At 40.0% G+C, this 22,920-nt stretch overlaps 1 protein-coding gene across 6 annotated transcripts in view; it reads left to right on the top strand.

The window, feature by feature from the left end:
• Positions 1 to 16,106: 16,106 nt before the first annotated feature.
• IGF1 (insulin like growth factor 1) overlaps positions 16,107 to 22,920 on the top strand; it is an 82,855-nt gene continuing 76,041 nt past the window's right edge. For 3 of the 6 annotated variants that reach the window (XM_005572040.5, XM_005572039.5, XM_065524721.2), the window contains exons 1-2: positions 16,107 to 16,353; positions 20,866 to 21,022. In XM_005572040.5, coding sequence (XP_005572097.1) covers positions 16,291 to 16,353; positions 20,866 to 21,022 — 220 coding nt within the window. In that variant the 5' untranslated portion in view covers positions 16,107 to 16,290. Of the gene's footprint in view, positions 16,354 to 18,099; positions 18,167 to 20,865; positions 21,023 to 22,920 lie in introns of those variants that run through there. The other 3 variants (XM_005572041.5, XM_074007637.1, XM_065524722.2) reach the window with 1 other exon arrangement.

Here is a 22,920-nt window from a genome sequence, read left to right as displayed (position 1 = left end):
CTCATTCAAAGAGATGCTGTAGTTCAGGGCACCTATGTGAATGCAGCCTGGTATTTCCTGCCTGTTTTCTGGACTTAACCAACTTGTTTGACAATGAACGGTATCAACATATTTTCCAGGCAACATAACATAATTTAGTAGTTCCAAGAGAATGAAGTTTTCTCCAATCTGGGGTGACCTGGCTTCCATGCGAGTAGTTGGATTGTCCCCACTAAAGAGTTGCATCTTGCAGTCATGCATTTCAGTAATGGTTCACAAAGAAAAATCCCTTCACAAAGAAATTCCCTCTTGTATTATAGGATAAAAACAACACTGGGTTTAGCATGCTTGGGACATGAGTGCCACTGAACTTTTTCAAAAGGGCTCAATGCAGATCCTGTGGAACTGGTATTTACAAAGAGCAAAAATGCAAATTTGCCACCACTGGTGTTGAATGGTAACAACTGCTATTGTCCAGTTATTCCTGATTTCACTTAGCATAGATTATCAGTTCTTCCCTCCCACTGGAAAGATTCCCTTCAATTCCCAGCAGCTTTGGGTTTTATGTTTTGTGTGTTTTGTGTTTGGGTCCTAAGAGTTGTTTGAATTTGGATCACAGGAGTTCCTTGCCCCACTGAGCCTGTCCTTGGGGGCACCACTTGCTGAATAGTCACTGGTTTGGAAACATTTGCTTTATCTGCAAAATCCACAAAAGTGAGGGGATTGGAAAAGGCCAGATGTTGGGAAAACATCTTGGGAAAAATAGCAGTCCTCTTGGGAAAAATAGATCCCCTCACTGAGAAGCCCTAACTTCTCTCCAAACTTTGCAAATGCTACAATTGCCTCTGGATGTCTTCTGCTTTCCAAAGCAGTGGAGTGAATTTAACAACTTTGGCACCTTGCAGAGAAGCTCACCAGTCCAGGATGTGGGATTGCTACCTCGATGGGAACCCAAGCTGGTAAAGAGCCTGCCAGTGGGTTGGCCATGCTCTAACCCCTGCAAGATCCAAATCTGAAGTCACCATTTTCCTTGTGAAGAGTCAGGGATGTGAAGCCAGAGTAGTTGATTAAAGGGAACTAGTTCAGCTAGTATTCATTAGCCAGGAAAAGAGGGAAAAGAAAAGAGGGAAAAAACCCACAAAGAACTGGGAGCAAAAAGCCAAAATGCTAGTCAGTAAGCATACAACCTGGTCAAACCATACTATCTTGAATTTCAAGAAAGTCAGCATGACTTCAGAAACTGTCTCTAATCTACCATGAGCCCATTTGAGAACTGCCAAACAGGGAAAGTAATAGCTTTCTGAAAACTCCCAAACTGCACTGATTCTGGGGAAGGTGGAAAGGAATTTGCTATGTTATTTATCCTAGGACAACATGTAGATGCTTCTTTAACCTTAGGAAGTACAGACTGAGTTTACCCAAGACTCTAGGACTGTAAATAGAGCATTCCAGGCTATTAAGTGGGAATGTTAAGGCTTTTACGTCTCATCAGAACAAAGCCTATCCAAATCAGAGTGTGACACACTAGATAAAAGTTTGGCATTATGATTTGCTTTACTTCAGTTTCCCACATCTAAGGCTCCAGTAAGACATACCCCAGAAAACCTATCCTTTGCTCTTTGCTCTTACTATAACTGGAAGAGTATAAGTGGCTTCCTGACAGGATCAGACTTTGCCTGAGATTCTGGCTTGGGCTCTTCCAACTCTTGCTTATGGAGACTAATTGTCTATTTATGCTTCTCTGGCTGCTTGTTTTGTTTTGTTATAGGTAACATAGTATAGTGAAAAGTCTGCATGAATTTGTAATGTTGGGCTGGCAGAGCACATAGTGTTGTGTATTAGAACGGCCTGATTTTGAATCTGGAATCTGTAATTTAGTAGCCATATGACATCAGCCAAATCATTTAACTTCTAGCCCAATTTTCTCTTCATTCATCCAACAAACATTTTTGGGTATCTAGTATGTTCCAAGAACTGCCCCCAGCCACTTTGAACTAAAAATGGAAATAGAGTGATAGTTAAATGAGATTATTAAAATTAATATGAAATAAAGTATTAAACATAATACAAACTCAGTAATGGTAGCATATATTAATATCATTCTTAATATGTAAATATTTATTCAGCACCTATTAAAAACCAAGCACCAAGCTGGGAGTTGGGGCATACTGGTGTACAATAACAGGTTAGTTATGAAGAAGCCATTCTGAACATTAGCAAGAGATGAGGCTGCTGAGGAAGAGAGTGTTTTGAATGGCAGGAGGAGGACTTAGATGTGATCAAAGGACTCTGAGGAGTCATTGCATGTTGCTGAATGTGGTATGTGTGGAAGACGATTTCAGCAACAAGACAATGGCTAGATTGCCATGAGGGAAGACTAGTTAGAAGCTCATGCAATAATCAGAATTTCATCAATCCATTATGGAACAATGCCAGGCAACTGGAAAGGAAGAAGATGGACCTGAGAAGCATTATAAAAGAAAGTGGAAGAATGAGGGTGAGGTTTGATGAGCAAGTGAATACAGGTGTCAAATAAGCAAGCCAAGACCAAGGTAATACTTACAGAGGCTCAAAAGCTTTCAAGAGTAAAGCGCAAAACTGAGTAACTAAATACACACCCAACTCTCTGGGCAGGGCATCTCTGAAAGAAAGGCAGAAGCCCCAGTCAGGGACTTACAGATAAAACTCCCACCTTCCTGAGACAGAGCACCTGGGGGAAGGGGTAGCTGTGGGCACAGCTTCAGCGGACTTAAACATTTCTGCCTACCAGCTCTGAAGAGAACAGTGGATCTCCCAGCACAGCATTTGAGCCCTGCTAAGGGACAGACTGCCTCCTCAAGTGGGTCCCTGACTTCCATGCCTCCTGACAGGGAGACACCTCCCAGCAGGGGTTGACAGACACCTCATACAGGAGAGCTCTGGCTGGCATCCGGCAGGTGCCCCTCTGGAACAAAGCTTCCAGAGAAAGGTAGACAGCAATCTTTGCTATTCTGCAGGCTCTGCTGGTGATACCCAGGCAAACAGGATCTGGAGTGAACCCCCTGCAAACTCCAGCAGACCTGCAGAAGAGGGGTCTGACTGTTAGAAGGAAAACTAACAAATAGAAAGCAACAGCATCAACATCAACATAAAACTCCATCTGTAGGTCACCAACATCAAAGACCAAAGGTAGATAAATCTACAAAGATGAGGAAAAACCAGTGCAAAAAGGCTGAAAATTCCAAAAACCAGAATGCCTCTTCTCCCCCAAAGGATCACAACCTCTCACCAACAAGGGAACAAAACTGGACATAGAATGAGTTTGACAAATTGGCAGGGTAGGCTTCAGAAGGTGGGTAATAACAAACACCTCCAAGCTAAAGGAGCATGTTCTAACCCAATACAAGGAAGCTAAGAAGCTTGATAAAAGGTTAGAGGAATTGATAACTACAATAACCACTTAAGAGAGTAACATAAATGACCTGATGGAGCTGAAAGAAACAGCTTGAGAACGTTGTGAAGCATACACAAGTATCAATAGCCAAATCGATCAAGCGGAAGAAAGGATATCAGAGATTGAAGACCAACTTTATGAAATAAAGCGTGAAGACAAGATTAGAGAAAAAAGAATAAAAAGGAATGAACAAAACCTCCAAGAAATATGGGACTATGTGAAAAGACCAAACCTCCATTTGAATGGTGTACTTGAAAGTGATGGGGAGAATGGAAGCAAGTTGGAAAACACCCTTCAGGATATTATCCAGGAGAACTTCCCCAACCTAGCAAGACAGGCAAACATTCAAATTTAGGAAATACAGAGAACACCACAAAGATACTTCTTGAGAAGAGCAACCCCAAGACACATAATCGTCAGATTCACCAAGGTTGAAATGAAGGAAAAAATGTTAAGGGCAGACAGAGAGAAAGGTTGGGTTACCCACAAAGGGGAGCCCATCAGACTAAGAGCAGATCTGTCTGCAGAAAACCTACAAGCCAGAAGAGAGTGAGGGCCAATATTCAACATTCTTAAAAAAAAAAAAAAAAGAATTTTCAACCCAGAATTTCATATTCAGCCAAACTAAGCTTCATAAGTGAAGGAGAAATAAAATCCTTTATAGACAAGCAAATGCTGAGGGATTTTGTCACCACCAGGCCTGCCTTACAAGAACTCCTGAAGGAAGCACAACATGTGTAAAGGAAAAACTGGTACTTTAAAGATCATCAACACTATGAAGAAACTGCATCAGCTAATGGGCAAAATAAGCAGCTAGTATCATAATGACAGGTTCAAATTCACACATAACAATATTAACCTTAAATGTAAATGGGCTAAATGCTCCAATTAAAAGGCACAGACTGGCAAATTGGATAAAGAGTCAAGACCCATTAGTGTGCTGTATTCAGGAGACCGATCTTACATGCAAATACACACAGGTTCAAAATAAAGGGATGGAGGAAGATTTACCAAGCAAATGGAAATAAAAAAAGACAAGAGGTTGCAATCCTAGTCTCTGATAAGACAGACTTGAAAACAACAAAGTTCAAAGAAGACAAAGGATATTACATAATGGTAAAGGGATCAATGCAACAAGAAGAACTAACTATCCTAAATACACATGGACCCAATACAGGAGCACTCAGATTCATAAAGCGAGTTCTTAGAGACCTAAAAAGAGACTTAGACTCCCACACAATAATAGTGGGAGACTTTAATTCCCCACTGTCAATATCAGACAGATCAATGAGATAGAAAATTAACAAGGATATTCAGGACTTGAACTCAGCTCTGGACCAAGTGGACCTAATAGACATCTACAGAACTCTCCACCCCAAATAAACAGAATATACATTCTTCTCAGCACCGCATCACACTTATTCTAAAATTGACCACATAATTGGAAGTAAAACACTCCTCAGCAAATGCAAAAGAATGGAAATTGTAACAAACAGTCTCTCAGACCACAGTGCAATCAAATTAGAACCCAGGATCAAGAAACTCACTCAAAACTTCAAAACTACATAAAAACTGAACAACCTGCTCCTGAATGAATACTGGGTAAATAATGAAATGAAGGCAGAAATAAATAAGTTCCCTGAAACCAATGAGAGCAAAGACACAACGTACCAGAATCTCTGGGACACAACTAAAGCAGTGTTTCGAGGGAAATGTATAGCACTAAATGTCCACAGGAAAGAGTGGGAAAGATCAAAAATTAATACCCTAACACCACAATTAAAAGAACTAGAGAAGCAAGAGCAAACAAATTCAAAAGCTAGCAGAAGACACGAAATAACTAAGATCAGAGCAGAACTGGAAGACATAGAGCCATAAAAAACCCATCAAAAAATCAATGAATCCAGGAGCTGGTTCTTTGAAAAGATTAACAAAATAGATAGACTGTTAGCCAGACTAATAAGGAAGAAAAGAGAGAAGCATCAAATAGACACAATAAAAAATAGTAAAGGGGATATCACCACTGATCCCACAGAAATACAAACTACCTTCAGAGAATACTATAAAAATCTCTATGCAAACAAACTAGAAAATCTAGAAGAAATGGATAAATTGCTGGACACATACACCCTCCCAAAACTAAACCAGGAAGAAGTCAAATCCTTGAATAAACCAGTAACTAGTACTGAAATTGAGGCAGTAATTAATAGCCTACCAGCCAAAAAAAAATCCCAGGACCAGACAGATTCACAGCCAAATTCTTCCAGAGGTACAAAGAGGAGCTGGTACCATTCCTTCTGAAAGTATTCCAAACGAGAAAAAGAGGGAATCCTCCCTAATTCATTTTATGAAGCCAGCATCATCCTGATACCAAAACCTGGCAGAGACACAACAAAAAAAGAAAATTTCAGACCAATATCCCTGATGAACATCGATGCAAAACTCCTCAATAAAACAATAGCAAACTGAATCCAGCAACACATCAAAAAGCTTATCCATGATGATCAAGTCGGCTTCATCCCTGGGATGCAAGGCTGGTTCAGCATATGCAAACCAATAAATGTAATCCATCATATAAACAGAACCAAAGACAAAAACCACATGATTATCTCAATAGATGCAGAAAAGGCCTTCAATAAAATTCAACAGTGCTTCATGCTAAAAACTCTCCATAAACTAGGTATTGATGGAATGTGTCTCAAAATAATAAGTGCTAATTATGACAAACCCACAGCCAATATCATACATAATGGGCAAAAGCTGGAAGCATTCCCTCTGAAAACCAGCACAAGGCAAAGATGCCCTCTCTCACCACTCCTATCCAACATAGTATTGGACATTCTGGCCAGGGCAATCAGGCAAGAGAAAGAAGCAAAGGTTATTCAAATGGGAAAAGAGGAAGTCAAATTTTCTCTGTTTGTAGATGACATGATTGCGTATTTAGAAAAGCCCATCATCTCAGCCCAAAATCTCCTTAAACTGATAAGCAACTTCAGCAAAGTCTCAGGATACAAAATACTTGTATCTCAGGATACAAGTATTCCTATACACCAATAACAGACAAACAGAGAGCCAAATCATGAGTGAACTCCCATTCACAATTGCTACAAAGAGAATAAAATACCTAGGAATCCAACTTACAAGGGATGTGAAGGACCTCTTCAAGGAGAACTACAAACCACTGCTCAAGGAAATCAGAGAGGACACAAACAAATGGAAAAACATTCCATGCTCATGGATAGGAAGAATCAATATCATGAAAATGGCCATACTGCCCAAAGTAATTATAGATTCAATGCTATTCCTATCAAGGTACCATTGACTTTCTTCACAGAATTAGAAAAACAACAACAACAACAACACTATCTTAAATTTCATATGGAACCAAAAAAAAAAAAAAAAAAGCCTGTATAGCCAAGACAATCCTAAGCAGAAGGAACAAAGCTGGAGGCGTCATGCTACCTGACTTCAAACTATGCTAAAAGGCTACAGTAACCAAAACAGCATGGTACTGGTACCAAAACAGATAAATAGTCCAATGGAACAGAATAGAGACCTCAGAAATAGTGCCACACATCCACAACCATCTGATCTTTGACAAACCTGACAAAAACAAGCAATGGGGAAAGGATTCCCTATTTAATAAATGATGTTTGGAAAACTTAAATGGAAGACTTAAAACCATAAAGATCCTAGAAGAAAACCTAGGCAATACCATTCAGGACATAGACATGGGCAAACACTCCATGACTAAAACACCAAAAGCAATTGCAACAAAAGCCAAGATTGACAAATAGGATCTAATTAAACTAAAGAGCTTCTGCACAGCAAAAGAAACTATCATCAGAATGAACAGGCAAACTACAGAATGGGAGAAGATTTTTGCAGTGTATCCATCTGACAAAGGGTAATATCCAGAATCTACAAGGAACTTAAACAAATTTACAAGAAAAAAACAAACAATCCCATCAAAAAGTGGGCAAAAGATATGAGTAGACACTTTTCAAAAGAAGACGTTTATGTGGCCAAAAAATGTATGAAAAAAAGCTCTTCATCACTGGTCATTAGAGAAATGCAAATCAAAACCACCGCCCGTTAGAATGGCAATCATTAAAAAGTCAGGAAACAACAGATGCTGAAGAGGGTTTGGAGAAATAGAAATGCTTTTACATTGTTGATGGGAGAGTAAATTAGTTCAACCATTGTGGACAGCAGTGTGACAATTCTTCAAGGATCTAGAACCAAAAATACCATTTGACCCAGTAATCCCATTATTGGGTACATACCCAGAGGAATGTAAAACATTCTACTATAAAGACACTTGCACACGTATGTTTATTGCAGCACTATTCACAATAGCAAAGATTTGGAACCAACCTAAATGCCCATCAATGATAGACTGGATAAAGAAAATGTGGCACATATATACCATAGAATACTATGCAACCATAAAAAAGAATAAGTTCATGTTCTTTGCAGGGACATCATTCTCAGCAAACTAACACAGGAACAGAAAACCAAACATCGCATGTTCTCACTCATATGTGGGAGTTGAACAACGAGAACATGCGGGCACAGGGATGGCAACATCACACACCAGAGCCTGTCTGGGGGTGGGGGGCTAGGGGAGGGATAGCATTAGGAGAAATACTTAATGTAGATGACAGGTTGATGGATGTAGCAAACCACCATGGCACATGTATACCTATGTAACAAACCTGCATGTTCCACACATGTATTCCAGAACTTAAGGTATAATAAAAAAAAATACACATCCACATAAACACACATGTATATGCTACATTTTCAGTCAACACTAAGAACAGATGGTACAAATAGCACCTATCAATCATGTTTCCAATAATTGTTTTGGGAGACTTTTCCTGACTGTAAAATGCTGGCTTAATGTAAAAAAAATGCAGAAAAGTATTAGAGGTGCTAAAAATCACTTGCCTCATACTATACAAAGGTTCATAGCCCCACATAGGGTCAGGCACAGAGTCAGTCTCTAGAGGCATAAACATGTAAAAGCTCTCTCCCAATGTTGCTAAAGGGCAGGAAATTATCCCAACTCAAATATCACCTTAGGCCTGAAACTTCTCTCCATTGGTCTAAACAGCTAACTTTCTTATCAGGGAATGAGTGTACTTTCATTATCTAGAGAAACTAAGCACAGGTGCCTATTTTTGTATTTGTTTTCATGTGTTTGAGTGGTGTGCATGTGTGTTCTAGAATAAGACAAAAAAAAAACACTTTATTTTCTTGTTGCCAATGAGCGTCATCTTCATAAAATATTAATGACACAGCCAAGGCAAGTGGCCACAACTTCTTTTTGGCAATGATCAAGAAACAGTAAGTGCAGGATTCACAGGTGTAAGAAAAATGAATGAGAAGAAAACTTAGAATTGGAAAATATAATTTATTAACTTGGGTTCTCTTTTTTGCCACTTGGAAAATATTATTATTACTATTCAGTTTTAGTGAGGGAGGACCAGTGAGTGCACCTTTTGAGAGGCACTGATATGATGATTAATTTTATGTGTCCACTTAGCTAGGCCACAGTACCCAAATACTTTGTCAAGCATCACTGTAGATGTCCCTGTGGCTTTTTAAGGTGAGATTAACATTTAAGTCAGTAGACTTTGAGTAAAGGAGATTACCTCCATAATGCGAGTGGTCTCATCTCATCAGTTGAAGGCCTTAGTAAAAAGAGACTGACCTCTCCCTCAGAAGAAGAAATTCTGCCAGCAGACTGCCTTTGCTCCCCTCCCTGGTTCTCCAGTCTGCTGGTCTACCCTGCAGACTTTGACTTTCCAAGCTGCCACAATCATGTGAGCCAATTCCCTAAAATAAACCTCTCTATATATACTTGTATACATCCTGTTGATTTTGTTTCTCTGGAGAACCATGACTAATACAACTGGGTTTAACATTTTATCTGGAGCTCCAAAAGAAGCTGAGGCCTTCACCAAGGTATTGTGAAAAGGAGCAAAGGGTGTCCTAGGAATATCTGAGTGTCTGCAAGGTGTTTAACCCGTGTTAAAGGGTTTGTGCTGGGCAAAGGACGAGATACTTTTTTTTTTTTTTTTTAAGACAGAGTTTTGCTCTTGTTGCCCAGGCTGGAGTGCAATGGCACGATCTTGGCTTACCACAACCTCTGCCTCCTGGGTTCAAGAGATTCTCCTGCCTCAGCCTGCTGAGTAGCTGGGATTACAGGCACCAGCCACCATGCCCCACTAATTATTTTAGTAGAGTCGGGGTTTCTCCATATTGGTCAGGCTGGTCTCGAACTCCTGACCTCAGGTGATCCACCTGCCTCGGCCTCCCAAAGTGCTGGGATTACAGGCTTGAGCCACTGTGCCCAGCCAGGACAAAATACTATTTTGAAGGGTATGTGCTTCCCAGATAGAGCATTACGAGGGCTCTTCTGGATGCAGCGTCCCCTCTGCAATTGAATGTCCTAACTTCTGTTTATGCAGGGGACCCCAACAGGAAGCAACCTGAGAAGTTCCACAGTTAGCCATCTGGAGGTAAAAGATTGAGACTGGGGCTGCATGCCCTGCTTTCATGGAGCATAATAAAACTTCTTTAATCAGCCCACATGAAGTGTGTGATGCTCTGATGAACCTGCATTCCTAGAGAGTTCACTGCTCCCCAGAAACAAGATCTTGCCTCAACTCTTACAGTGGAAAATCTTTATCAAGTGTAATCATTTCATTTTTCTATTAAAATCTACCTCCCAAATATAAACACTGCAACTAAGCTTTACAAATGGAATATCTGGAAAGGTGAATAGATGATCAATATGTACCTCAGTTCTTACCCAGGCGTGCCTCTCGTGGGCCTAGGCTTTGATGTAACCCACGTCTGCTATTTACCTTGAGGCACTCTGCCAGTCCCAGGGCTAATCACAGACTTAGTTACACACAAATCTTTGTGTACAAGGGAACATGAGAAAATTAAGACTGTTTTCCAGTCTTCCAACTGTGTGAAGGAGGCTATTGATGGGGAGTGGGAGGTAAAAGGGTTCCATAGGGCAGGACTCTGAGCTCACAGCCACAGTCTCATCTCCCACATCCCCTCATCGCTGTGAACTTTCTCATCCCTACATAAGTTTACTCATGCTGTTCCCTCTGCCTGGAATAGCCTTTATCATTGTTTTTCCATCTTGGAGGTGAATTCATGCTTCAAGGCCTAATTCAGATGCTTTTCTGGCTGACAACCCCTCTTCAACATTTCCAGTCTCTGTGAAAGACTGAAGTGAAAAATGAGTGAGCTTAATGGAGATCAAAATTATCTAGAAATGTAATTAATGCATTTATATGTTGGCATCTTTTTATGTAGAGGGTCTTTGTTCCCTGCCTTTATGTTGTGACTATGTGTTTGTTTTTCTAACACAATGGCATGTTATTGTAATGATTTCCAAACACCAGGCTTTCAAACACCACCTACAATTGTGTGTCATAACCATCGGCCACCTGTCAAATTATTTACTTGCTTTAAATATATATGTTTTTCTTAACTTGATGTTCTTAAGACTTATATACATATGTTTTAAAACTAAACTTTAAAATATCTATTTTAAATATAGCATCATTTGCTTTAAACAGAAGGTTTGCTTAAAAGCAAATTCCATGAAAACAAAACAGTATTAAATTCTGGATAGAAACTTCTGCCGGAAAGACTTTGGACTGGAGAGTCACTTTTTGGTCGTTAAAAAGAGAGGTTTTTGTAACACAAAGGATAAATGCTTGAGGGGGTGGATACCCAATTCTCCATGATGTGTTTATTTCACATTTCATGCCGGTATCAAAATATCTCATGTGTCCCATAAATATATATACCTACCACATACCCACAAAAATTAAAACTTAAATTTAAAAAATAATAAAATAAAGAGAGACTAATGAGTGCTAGGGAAGCACTGAAGACAAACTAGTGCCAAACTGAGACTTTCTTCTTTGGAAATTCAGGATCAGAAAGAGAATTGTAAATGGAACCACCTCTATACTTAAGTGATTCGTTAACGCCACGTCTTTGACCAGGAGTGTTATAACCCACATTTTGAAAACTAATATGATAGAAATACTGCAGAATAGACAAGGAGACTGGGTTTGAATTCTATTTTGTGAGCACCTAAATCTGTCTTGCTTGACAAGTCATTTTTCTATCCTCCAACAGCCCCTCTTCCTGGTCTTATTTTTCTTATAAAATGAGGAGGTTGGTTATTTTACCCTCAAGGGGTTTATGCAATTTTTACATTTTACCTTTATCATCATTTGTTTTCTAGACTTTCATTCATTCAACAAAATGTTTCGAGCTCATGCACCCGGAATTAGGAGCTGGGAATATGGCCATGAGGAATCCATCCATGCCCTGATGAAGTTTATGATCTTTCTTTCCCCCATTATCAATCTTCCCCTTTTTAAACTACAGTGAATTGAATATCTATCTTACTTATTTCAAAAGACTTAATAAAACTAAAGATAAGTGCAGCTTAAAATGTATTTAAATCCAGAACTTTCAAAAAACCCCCCACTCCTGCCAAAACGCACAGCCACGGTCAAGAGTGCAGTGGCAGTTTCTCAGAAGTCCACTAGAGGGCGCGCACATTTTTTTTGTTCCCCAAGAAAGCGTTTACGTGGGTCCTGCCCCTGCAGTTTGGCATCGGTGTCTCTTTTCCCCACCTTCTACGGAACGTGGGGCAAGTGTGACGAGTCCTCAAGTTCTCTCACTCCACCAACCCACCCTTACCCCATGCCGTGACTTCTCCTGTGCCATAACGAAGAAGAACTTTGCTCACACAACCACAACAGTTTCGTTTCTGTTTCCAGCATTTGTCCTTTTGACATTTTAGAAGAAATAAGATCCAAGTTTGATGTTGAAAAGAAAGCACTGATTTCTTTAGTGAAAGGATTTCTCCTCCCTATATCTGTTTTCCCTAGTCGTGGGCGAAACGCTTCTTCAAGGAGTTAGAGCAGCTCCTTTGAGCAAATCTTCCTGGGGAATCACAGGAATCTTTCTAAGCAGATGTTTTGGAGCTGACATTAGGCCACTTGCTCGGCAGCATGTTGAGTTTTTGAGACTCTGTCTTTTCCTCTGAGTTTTATATTCTGAATTGACAAGTTCTTGACCTCAAACATTAGTTTGAGCAACCCATGACCAACCATCCTCACAAACCATGATCCAAGAGAAACATCCAATAGTTTCCCCCAAGTTCTTTGCCTGGTGGTTGCCCTAGAACCTTACGCCTCACCCTTTATTTGATTCCAAAATTCCCTTACCTCCAAATGTCCATTCTGAGCTTTCCTTGGGAATCAGCAAAGACATTAATGAAATAAATTGTAAACATGCCCTATTGTACATGGATATGAAATTACCTTTTGGACTAACGCCTCTCCAGTTAACACAGGAGACTGGGAACATGGCTTGAGAAGGAAAAAAAAAAGTTAGGGAGAAGACAGGGCCTCCTTGCCCACCCCACCCATGCTTTCTGTGAACCTTAGCCAGCTTGCCCTTTAAGGAAATGAACAATTTTTTCTGTGTGTGCTCGAAAGGTGTCAGAAGGCTTCTGAGGCTGTAGCTTTATGCAAATATGCTACTCAAGAAGAAGGCTTTAGGGGAGAGTTATTTATATCCCACAGGCATTACACATGCAAAAGGTGAAACTGTGAATCTTTGAATTTCCAGGAGTGGATATTCTTATGATGAGCACATCCTTACAGTTAGCTATTTTGGTGGCCATATCTCACTGTCAGATTTTTGCAGGCAGGAGACTACATAATCATTCCATGATTTTATAATGACCCTAGATGTTTCTCTCCAATGGGACTGCATAACCTGAACTCTTCTTGGACTTTAGATTTACTACTACCTTGAATTTGTAGTAATAGGTGCATTCATTTCTTTTACTCCTAAGCAGGTACAGCACTTGACCATTAAAAAGTAATCTGGTGGCACGTTTATTGCTCTTTCATTTTTGTATTGACTCCTGGAATTAGCAAAGAAAATGACCTTTTCTCTAGGAATTATTGCCCTGCTCCATTGCTGGCTCACCCTGTCCAAAAATATAGACCATTCTCCCAATTGAAATATACATTAATCACTTCAGGAAATTGCTTCCCCCATTGGAAACTGATAGCTCTCATCGGAATGTTTCCAAAGCACAGCTGATGACAATTACGACTCACTGAAATTTCAGTTTTCTTTGATTGTGACATAAAAACTGGGACATAAATTAAAACCTAATTATCCTTTAAGGGTAATTGGGGTTATAAAACCGAGAGACTGTGAGTCAGTGTGTCAATATCGCTGGAGTACAGCATCTGTCCCCAAAACAGCCTTTCATATGAAATGCTTGTGGATAAGGTTATCTGTGCACTGAGCATGTCAAGAGAGCACATCAAAGTGGGTGACAGACTTGAAGACATATAGTTAGCTTCTAGGACATCTTGGAACAATTAAAGTATGCTAAAACTGCAGTGGGAAGGGGTTAAACAAAGTCCTGGCCTTCACCTGTAATGGTGCCCAATGTTGGAACAAGGAACTTAGCACCAAGACTCCAGCCAGTGTCTGACTCTCCAAACTTGGTTAAAGAGGTTCTTTCTCATCTGGAAGACAGGTGAGATCAGCTCTTTTGTTCCATACAATCTACATCATCAAAGTCCATAAGAGGATAGATATTTTTCAGAAAGGGTATGATCCACAAAAACTGCAGAAAAGAAAAAGATTTGTTGAAAATCAAGTGCACAAGGAGAGCTTATTAAAGGAAGCCACAGATTATTCTTAAATGCAGGGATTACTCACATAGCTGCATATGTGGGTAATCCCTGCATTAAGAATAATCCAGGGCCACCTACCGGGCCACCTCTTGATGATACCTCTTAGTATACTCTTTGGGTCAAATCCCATCCACTGAAATTTCCCAACATGGTACCCCAAAGCCTCTCATGACACAGTTTGCCTCCCTCATTTTGGATTTTCCAAAATATTTTACTCCCCTGTCTTCCCAGAGAATGTGTCACTCCCTCTCATTGTGTACTGTTCATGTTTTTAAAAAGAGCACATGCCCATCACATGACTGTGAAGTTTTCCTCTTTGTCTCTGACATTCAGCTGCAAGCCCCTGAAGGGACTTGACCATATCTTCTTCCTCTGTGTTTTCCTAGGGATGTGTGTAGTTGGGCACATGGTAGAGCTCACAAAATGTTGCTGAACATAGTGCACCATTGACACAACATAATTCCAGATTTCTAACTTTGATTTCTGAAAGGTAAACATTGCTACGAGGTATTAACCACACAGAAGACCCAAACAAACCCAACCTCCTTCCAAACAAAACAGGTTTGTTTGATTTTTGTTAGGGCATCCATTTCTACAAACAAATTTCTGGCCCCAGGATAACATAAAGAGCCAGAGTAGGATTTCAAGCAGAACTCTGTTTTCAGTTGATGTGTCAGTCCCCTGAGAGTCATGTGGGGAAAAAAAAAAAAGCAAAGAAAAAATTCAAGGTCTAGGTTATTTCTACCACTCCTGGGAAACCAGGCCTGGAAAGCTCTCTAGGGAAAGAGGTATGTCTGTTCTGGGCTTTTGCAACCTTATTTTATAATCCACTTTCTTATCTACTGCTTCACAAAACCAAAGGGAAATAGGTACACGCTGTATCAACAAAAGATCAGAACTGAATTCTCAATGGCAAAGGCAAGTGTACATTATAAATAGCAAAACAGCTGGCTTGGACCATGTTGCCGGCCAGTCACCCAGTTGAGGGATTTGAATGACATCATAACCCTTGAGAGGGTATTGCTAGCCAGCTGGTGTTATTTAGAATACACAAAAATCAGAGAAAGAAAACACACTCTGGCACACAGACTCCCTCTGTCACACACACACACAGGCACGCACACACAGGTTTGAGTTATGTGGAAAATTCAAACAACAGGAAAATTGTTTGGCCCCCAGGTCCCCTTCTCCCAGAGTGCTGGGGTAGGGAGGGGACAGTGACAGGCAGCCTAGTTAAAGAATAAAGAAAAATGTTCTATTTCAGTTGGTTTCTACAGCTCGGCATAGTCTTTGCCTCATCGCAGGAGAGAAAGTATGAGACAGTGTCCTAAAGGGACCAATCGGATGCTGCCTGCCCCTCCATAGGTTCTAGGAAATGAGATCACTCCGCTCACTTGGCAACTAGGACAAGGGGTCACCCGAGTGCTGTCTTCCAATCTGCTTTACCCCAGTCACTTCGGGGTTAAAATTTAGAGTTTGCTGGAGAGGGTCTTATCGTTCTTTCTTTCTTTTTTGTTTTAAATTTTGCATTTGCTCTAGAATGTAAAACTGCTCTCCCATCCCCCATGTATACATTCCTTTAATACTGGTAAGGTGTATGAGCAGACGTGTGTGTCTTCCTGCCCAGCAGAAAGTTAATCAGAAAACAGATCCTTATTTTCTATGGCAGCATAAGTATTTTAAAGTCTGCTAACCCTGTCACTAACACACATTCTTTTAAGGGAAAAAAATGCTTCTGTGCTCTAGTTTTAAAATGCAAAGGTATGATGTTATTTGTCACCATGCCCAAAAAAGTCCTTACTCGATAACTTTGCCAGAAGAGGGAGAGAGAGAGAAGGCAAATGTTCCCCCAGCTGTTTCCTGTCTACAGTGTCTGTGTTTTGTAGATAAATGTGAGGATTTTCTCTAAATCCCTCTTCTGTTTGCTAAATCTCACTGTCACTGCTAAATTCAGAGCAGATAGAGCCTGCGCAATGGAATAAAGTCCTCAAAATTGAAATGTGACATTGCTCTCAACATCTCCCATCTCTCTGGATTTCTTTTTGCTTCATTATTCCTGCTAACCAATTCATTTTCAGACTTTGTACTTCAGAAGCAATGGGAAAAATCAGCAGTCTTCCAACCCAATTATTTAAGTGCTGCTTTTGTGATTTCTTGAAGGTAAATATTTCTTACTCTTTGAAGTCATTGGGGAATTTTATTTAAATTGTGTACTGTTTGCTTCTGCCTAGAACTGTTATTCACTTTAAAATTTTCATTGTTTCGGAACTGGGAGTTATTTATAAATTGCTGAACATGCAATTCTGTGGAATCTGAAAAATAGCTCGGGGAGATGGATGCATTTGCACAGATATCTGTCTGAGTAGAAACTATTGCAAGGTACTATGCTAAATCCCCCACTTCTGCAAGGCTTCCGTGGTGTCATTATAGAAGATTCCTTTAAATCCTGTCTATGGCTAAGGGCTATAGAGCGTGGATATGAACTTGGGGATTTTTTTCTTCTTTTGCAGGTGCAGATGTTTTATTTTTAAGACCATGTTCTTGTGCATGTGTGTGTGTGTGTCTGTGTGTGTATAACTCATCAGGACTTTATTTACAAGACATGCTATATATGAAGAGTTATATTTTAGATGATATTAAAGCTTTTAAATATGATCTTTGGAGCTAAGGTCCCGGAACTCTGCACTTATGCCCGGAGAGAGAGTTAAAGTTAGAGTAAAGTGTAATTTGTTCTTCCAAAAAAGAACTCCTTGACAACTCTTGCTGACCTTGCATATTTGCATAATTTAAACAAATACATACTGTATATGGAAAGCAGAAACTTTCTAAGAGCTGCTCGCCCAACTTTTCTGTTTAGAAGAGGACTTTCATGGGCAGAGTTTGGACTTGGGGTTTTGTGTTGTAAAACTCTGATTTTATATTCGGTGTCGTGAAGTCCCTTTAGGTAAATCTGGCTGCTGCTGTCGGTGCACCGACTTCTCGTTTCCGATTGCTGGCCGTAGTTCTAGTTTCCATTCTCAGCAAAATTATGTCCTTCAAGACTTGTGTTTTTTTTTCAATTTGCAAGCGCTTTTAAGCTGCTGTCACTGGCTCCACCGATTCAATTGCCTGAGGGCTCAATTCATAAGACGTCTTGCCACTTAGTGCAGCATTCAGTTGCTGCTTTCAAACACTTCACCGCTAGGACTTTCCCTAGTCAAGTAAGTGGCTCTGGGAGTTAAAGATACACCCTTGTCAGGCACCTGATTCTGCTGTTCCTGAGATGCCAACACATGCAGGCCACCTTGCTTTCAAAGAAATGACGTCACTGTGCATACATACTATGTGATCTAGCAGCTGGAGTTTTTGTCTCCCTACTTAGGGGATCATAAAAGAGGCTATGGAACGTTATCTCTGCGTTAATTACAAGTTAAGAAAATTGTTTCCAAATGCACTTTTCATGCTGTGTATGCTGAACACTTCAGAAGTGGAGCTCTTAATAAGTTGTTACTTTTTTCTGTACTTGAAGCAGGAAGTGGTTTGAGGGAGCTGCGTGGTCTTTCACATGTAATTCAGTGAGTAAAGGTGTCCTGCCCAGAGGCAGAACTCACAAACTGATTGTACTCTGAGTCTCAAGGTATTTCCAAGTGAGTGAGTCGGGGGAAGGGAGTAAGGGAGTGGACTGGAGCTTGGGTCACTATCTGGGCGGCTACAATAGGCATACAATGGAAATAGGTGGCTTGGTTGGGGAAAAAAGATTGACTTAAATCCCAGCTGTGCAATTTGTTCATTGTTTCAATGGACAAAAGGCAGTTTACCCAGGCTCATAGCATACCTGCCTGGGTGTCCAAATGTAACTAGATGCTTTCACAAACCCCACCCACAAAGCAGCACATGTTTTTAAGACCTCAGTTTTCTATTCACATCGGCCTCATAATACCCACCCTGACCTGCTGTAAAAGACCTGGAACAAACAAAAATGATTACACCTACAGTGAGTATTTTCTTATGACTGTTGCCCTCAAATTTTACAGGGCATTTTCATTGTAGCCCAGACATCTGGAATCAATTAATATTCCATTTATTTAAAATTTCTAAAAAAGAAAGAACTTTTAAAATTTGGGTTTGTGAATGATTTTTGAGAAAGTGTTTTCTGATTTTTTTTCTTTTTTTCTCATGTCTTTCTGATTCTCCCCTTTTTTTCTATCATATCTTTCCTTTCTCTCTATTCATTTCTTTTGTGTTTGGCAAAATAAAAGGCCAAGAAAATAATGAACATATGGGACCACTTGTTTCACACTTTTAACTCCTAAGCAAGTTCGGTATTGTTTTCCCTTGTGGGAACATAATGTGATAAATTATCTGGTTCTCTGTGGGTGTACTGGACTGTTCCCTAAACTAAAAGAAAATGCACTAGAGGTTCTATCTTGTCCTAGAACTATAAGTACTGAGATTTATCTGACAATATAACTCAGCAAAAAAAAAAAAAAAAAAAAAAAAAAAAAAGGAAAAGAAAAATCTGTTTAAAAAATATTAAATTCTTAAGTTCTAGAGATTTATATGTATTGCTGCACTTAAATGTGTTATACTAGAGCTCACTATTAAAAATATGGTTTTGACATCTAATGAAGTTTGAAATTCACTAAGGCTATAACTTGAGTAATTTTATTCCCTGGATTTCACGAAAGCTGAAGAACTTGAAGGCATCTACCATTGCAGGTGCTTAGACTTCAGCATTGCTATAAACTCAACAAAGAAGGGAGGGGTGGAGAAATAGGATTTGGTAGAATAACATACTTTCTAGAACTGGCCCATTCCCGCAGTGCGGGGATATGCTCTGCAAGGTCAATCACAGGTTTGTTCTTTTGAAAAATGCCATGAGGTCCAGTTGGGTTGAATTTGTTGAGGTTTCTAATGGAAATACTGAACAGGAAAACCCCACTAATTTTACAACTAAAAAAAAGAAAAAAAAATGAGAATTGGATGATAACTTGCTTCTTCCAGTCCCAGTGTTTTGGGCTATGTAGAGGGATGGAAGATTTCCATGTAGAGATCCTGTTGAGAAAAATGCAGTAAATATTCAGTTGAGCTTTTACCTCCTCTTCTATTTTATGTCCATTATTTATGATCATTTGCAAATAGAGGGCGCTTTTCATCTTCAACTGCTTTACAACCATTAACTAAATATTTACATTTTGTTAACAAGAGACAGGGGTTTGGGTTTTTTTGTTTTTTTTTTTTTGTTTTTTTTTTTTCTTCAATTGCTGAGGTGAAGGTCTGACTACAAAAATGGAAATCTTCATTAGAATGATGGGGGAAATTTTGCCACTGAAATAGAGCCATTAAATTGAGAGTCCATGGAGGGCAAGGAGGGTGGTCAGAAAATTAATGACTGTTTCTTCAAAACTGATGGGGTTGAATGGACCTGCCACTACTGTGAGGTTCACAAAAGCCTCTTTTTATAATTATAGCTTCCAGAGTGACTCCACAACCCTTTTAATAGGGCCCCTCACCTAACACCCTGTCAGTGACTCTTCCTGTGATGTTGAAAGTAGATGCATCTGAGAGAAGTGAAACAACTCACCTTGGGAGGCTTCTTGGAAAAAGCCACATCTTTGTGCCACAAGTAACAATATGGAAAAACTTAATGATTGCCTCAGCATGGTTTCTACTACTTAGAGTGAGGATGGGAGACTTGAGCCACAGGACTGCTGCTTTTGGCAAGGCTGCTGTTTGGCTATCATTGACTAAGTCATGCCAACCAGGGGTCCCTGGGTATATTTTGCTATAAAATAGTTACAGTGACACATAAGTCCCTCCAAGAGATGAAGCCAAGAATTCCTGTGACTAAAAATAAAATAAAAACACACAGAAGGGATTCTCAACATGTGTTGATTTGATATTGGACTTGAGGCCAGGGGCTTTAGTTATGCAGGAGTGGCTTCTACTAGAGCCAATTTCATTCTTTGATTCTCATGTTTTTTTCTGTTTCTGTTATTTTCTTCTATTTGTGGTTGTGTCAACTGCTGATACTCCCCAGGTAAGGAATCAGTGTCTCTCTCTCTCTCTCTCTCTCTCTCTCTGTCTGTCTCTCATAATAAGAGAAAAAAAAAAACCCCTATGATGATATATAGTATTGTCAAAAGCCATTTTTTTGCCATAGCAAATTATTTTTAGTCAAAAATAGGGAATAATGCTTTGGTTAAAAATATTCTGCTCAATAATGAATGCATGTACCATCTGTGGATGGCCAATATTGAGAAATTTAAATTAACAAAACTTATTTGGCCTCGAATCTGTACTGAGCACAATCTTTGATAATTCAAAAGTCCTACCAGAGTCTCAGAGTGATATGGGATCCCACTGTAATAATAGCATCTTTCATTTCCGTAGTAAATGTTTCTAGATATTTTATCTCAATTCATTGAAATAGGAACCCATAATGAAAGGGTTCAGAGAGGACTCCTCCAAGGATCCACAGTAGCCAGGGGAATAAACACAGGTTGTTGGATGCCGAGACATGCTCCATCCACAACTCCCACTGGGTTCTCATGTACTCTATTGACTTCTGTGCTGGGCAGTCCTGATTAATGACAGTCGTGGAATCGTGGGAGTCAATGCACTTCTGTCCAACCCCACTCCCCTTGCAAGGACCAAGGAAGAAACCTGACCCTCCCTCTGTTTCTTGGGCAGGTGAAGATGCACACCATGTCCTCCTCGCATCTCTTCTACCTGGCACTGTGCCTGCTCACCTTCACCAGCTCCGCCACGGCTGGACCGGAGACGCTCTGCGGGGCTGAGCTGGTGGATGCTCTTCAGTTCGTGTGTGGAGACAGGGGCTTTTATTTCAGTAAGTAGCCCTCCCTCTCACTGTGCTGCTCAAGTCTAACGTGTACAGCTCTGTGGATTTACAACCGCAGGGAGTGTGTGAATAACTGAATGACTGCCCGTGTCTGGCAACCATCCTAGGCCTCTGAGATTCCTCACCTTAAAGTAAGCATAGTGTTTCGGCGGGGCTTTGGCAGGTTTTGCAGATCTAGGATGGAATTTTCCTCCTTTACAATTCGTCTTTAACTACTTCCTGCTAAGCCTTCTTTCAACTATTATGATCTACCCTCACTATTTCATTCCTTTCAATGAAAGGATGGGAAAAAATAGCCCTGAGGTATTGATGTTTTTGTTTTCAAAACCTATGGTTGCACATATAAACATATGGAACACATGCAGGGCTGCTTTAAGTGCCATGTGATCTGGTGTAAACTAGTAAGGACTCTCCAGTCATGTGGATCTGGGAAAAAATATTAAAGGGCGCATCCTAGATGTCTCCATTCACCATGAAATCACCGTGAACAGACAGAAGGTGAACTCCACTTAAAGGCAGGACTGTTTGCAAATACAGAGACTGTCTCTAAATGCAAACTGAAATGCCATACGAATTTGCCCTCTATGCCAATTGACCTTGATTTTTTGTTGTTGCTCTCTTTTGGCATAGTTCTTCTCTGGGACCCTTCAATGATGTCACCATCTGGAAAAGGGTCTCTGACAAGTACAGGGTCACTTATCTCTTAAGTAGCTCTTAGGTGATTAGAAAGTCAACAGCCAATGAAAAGTAGACAGCCAAGTCAAGGTGTGTAAATAATATACACAAGCAAAAGTCAATGATTCCTATGGGAACTGATCACTTAAAGAATCTAGCTCCCATGCATCTATCTCACTGTATAGGACTGCAAAATATTTAAAGCCAGATGCTCATTCCTTATAATTCTTTGGAGTTTTAGAGAGTTCCAGGAAACTGAGCATGAGTCATTCTTAAAGGTTCATATCACTCCAGTGTAGACAGCTTACCTCAGTTACCCACTATGCTTTGAATAGCTCCTCTAATGACTCACACACTTGAAGTCTCTCTCATCCTTCCCAAATGTCAGCTTCTCTCCAGGCAGGTGGGGTATGTATGTGTATGACTGGCAGGGTAGAGGGTGGCCTGTGTATACCGGTCTGGAGATCAGTAAGGGAGATGGGAAGGAAGAGGCTTGTGTGGGGATTGGTGATCAGTACTTGCAGTGGATTTGGCAACAAACAGTTTTTAAATCACTAGTGACAGAGAATCAGAAGTACCTTCTACTATTTGAATAGGCAAATTCCCACTATTTGCTTCCAGCCAGTGCTTTAATTGAATGAACTCATTTATTTTTCTGGCAATAAAGCAATTCTATCCAGTTCTCTGTTGCAGAGCAGATGAATGAGTGCATTGGGTGAGTGGTTTTCCAATAGCAGACTTGTTTTACCTTTAAAATACCCTGTGGAAGATAACTGTGGGACATCACATGATCCAACAGTGGGTCATAATTATTCTATAATTTGCAGCTACTGATCTTCATATTTTAAAAAAATGAAAACGTGTTTCTCACTTATTATGCCCAAGAGGACTTTTATTCCCCTTGATAATCCATTTGTGCAATTTCCTTTGATCCAGTTCACTAGGTAATTGCCAAGCCTAGAAGTGTCCTCTGTTACGTGCCAGGTTGAATTGTGCTGTTCAACATGACATGCTCCAGAATTTCCATGCACAGTGCATGAAAATTGGATCCTTCTATGCCTATGATGTTTGCATTAAATGATGAAAAATGAGAATGGAAAAAATGATTGTTCCTAAGTAACGGTATGATACTTACATGTTTTTGCACAGATACTTAAGAACATTGGACAACTAAAATGGAAACCAATTTCCAGGTTCTCTTGTTCTGTTAC

The sequence above is a fragment of the Macaca fascicularis genome, chromosome 11 (genome assembly GCF_037993035.2).
Source record: "Macaca fascicularis isolate 582-1 chromosome 11, T2T-MFA8v1.1".
Taxonomy (NCBI): Eukaryota; Metazoa; Chordata; class Mammalia; order Primates; family Cercopithecidae; genus Macaca; species Macaca fascicularis.
Note: the sequence above shows the minus strand (reverse complement) of the source record. Positions and strands in the feature narration are given on the sequence as shown.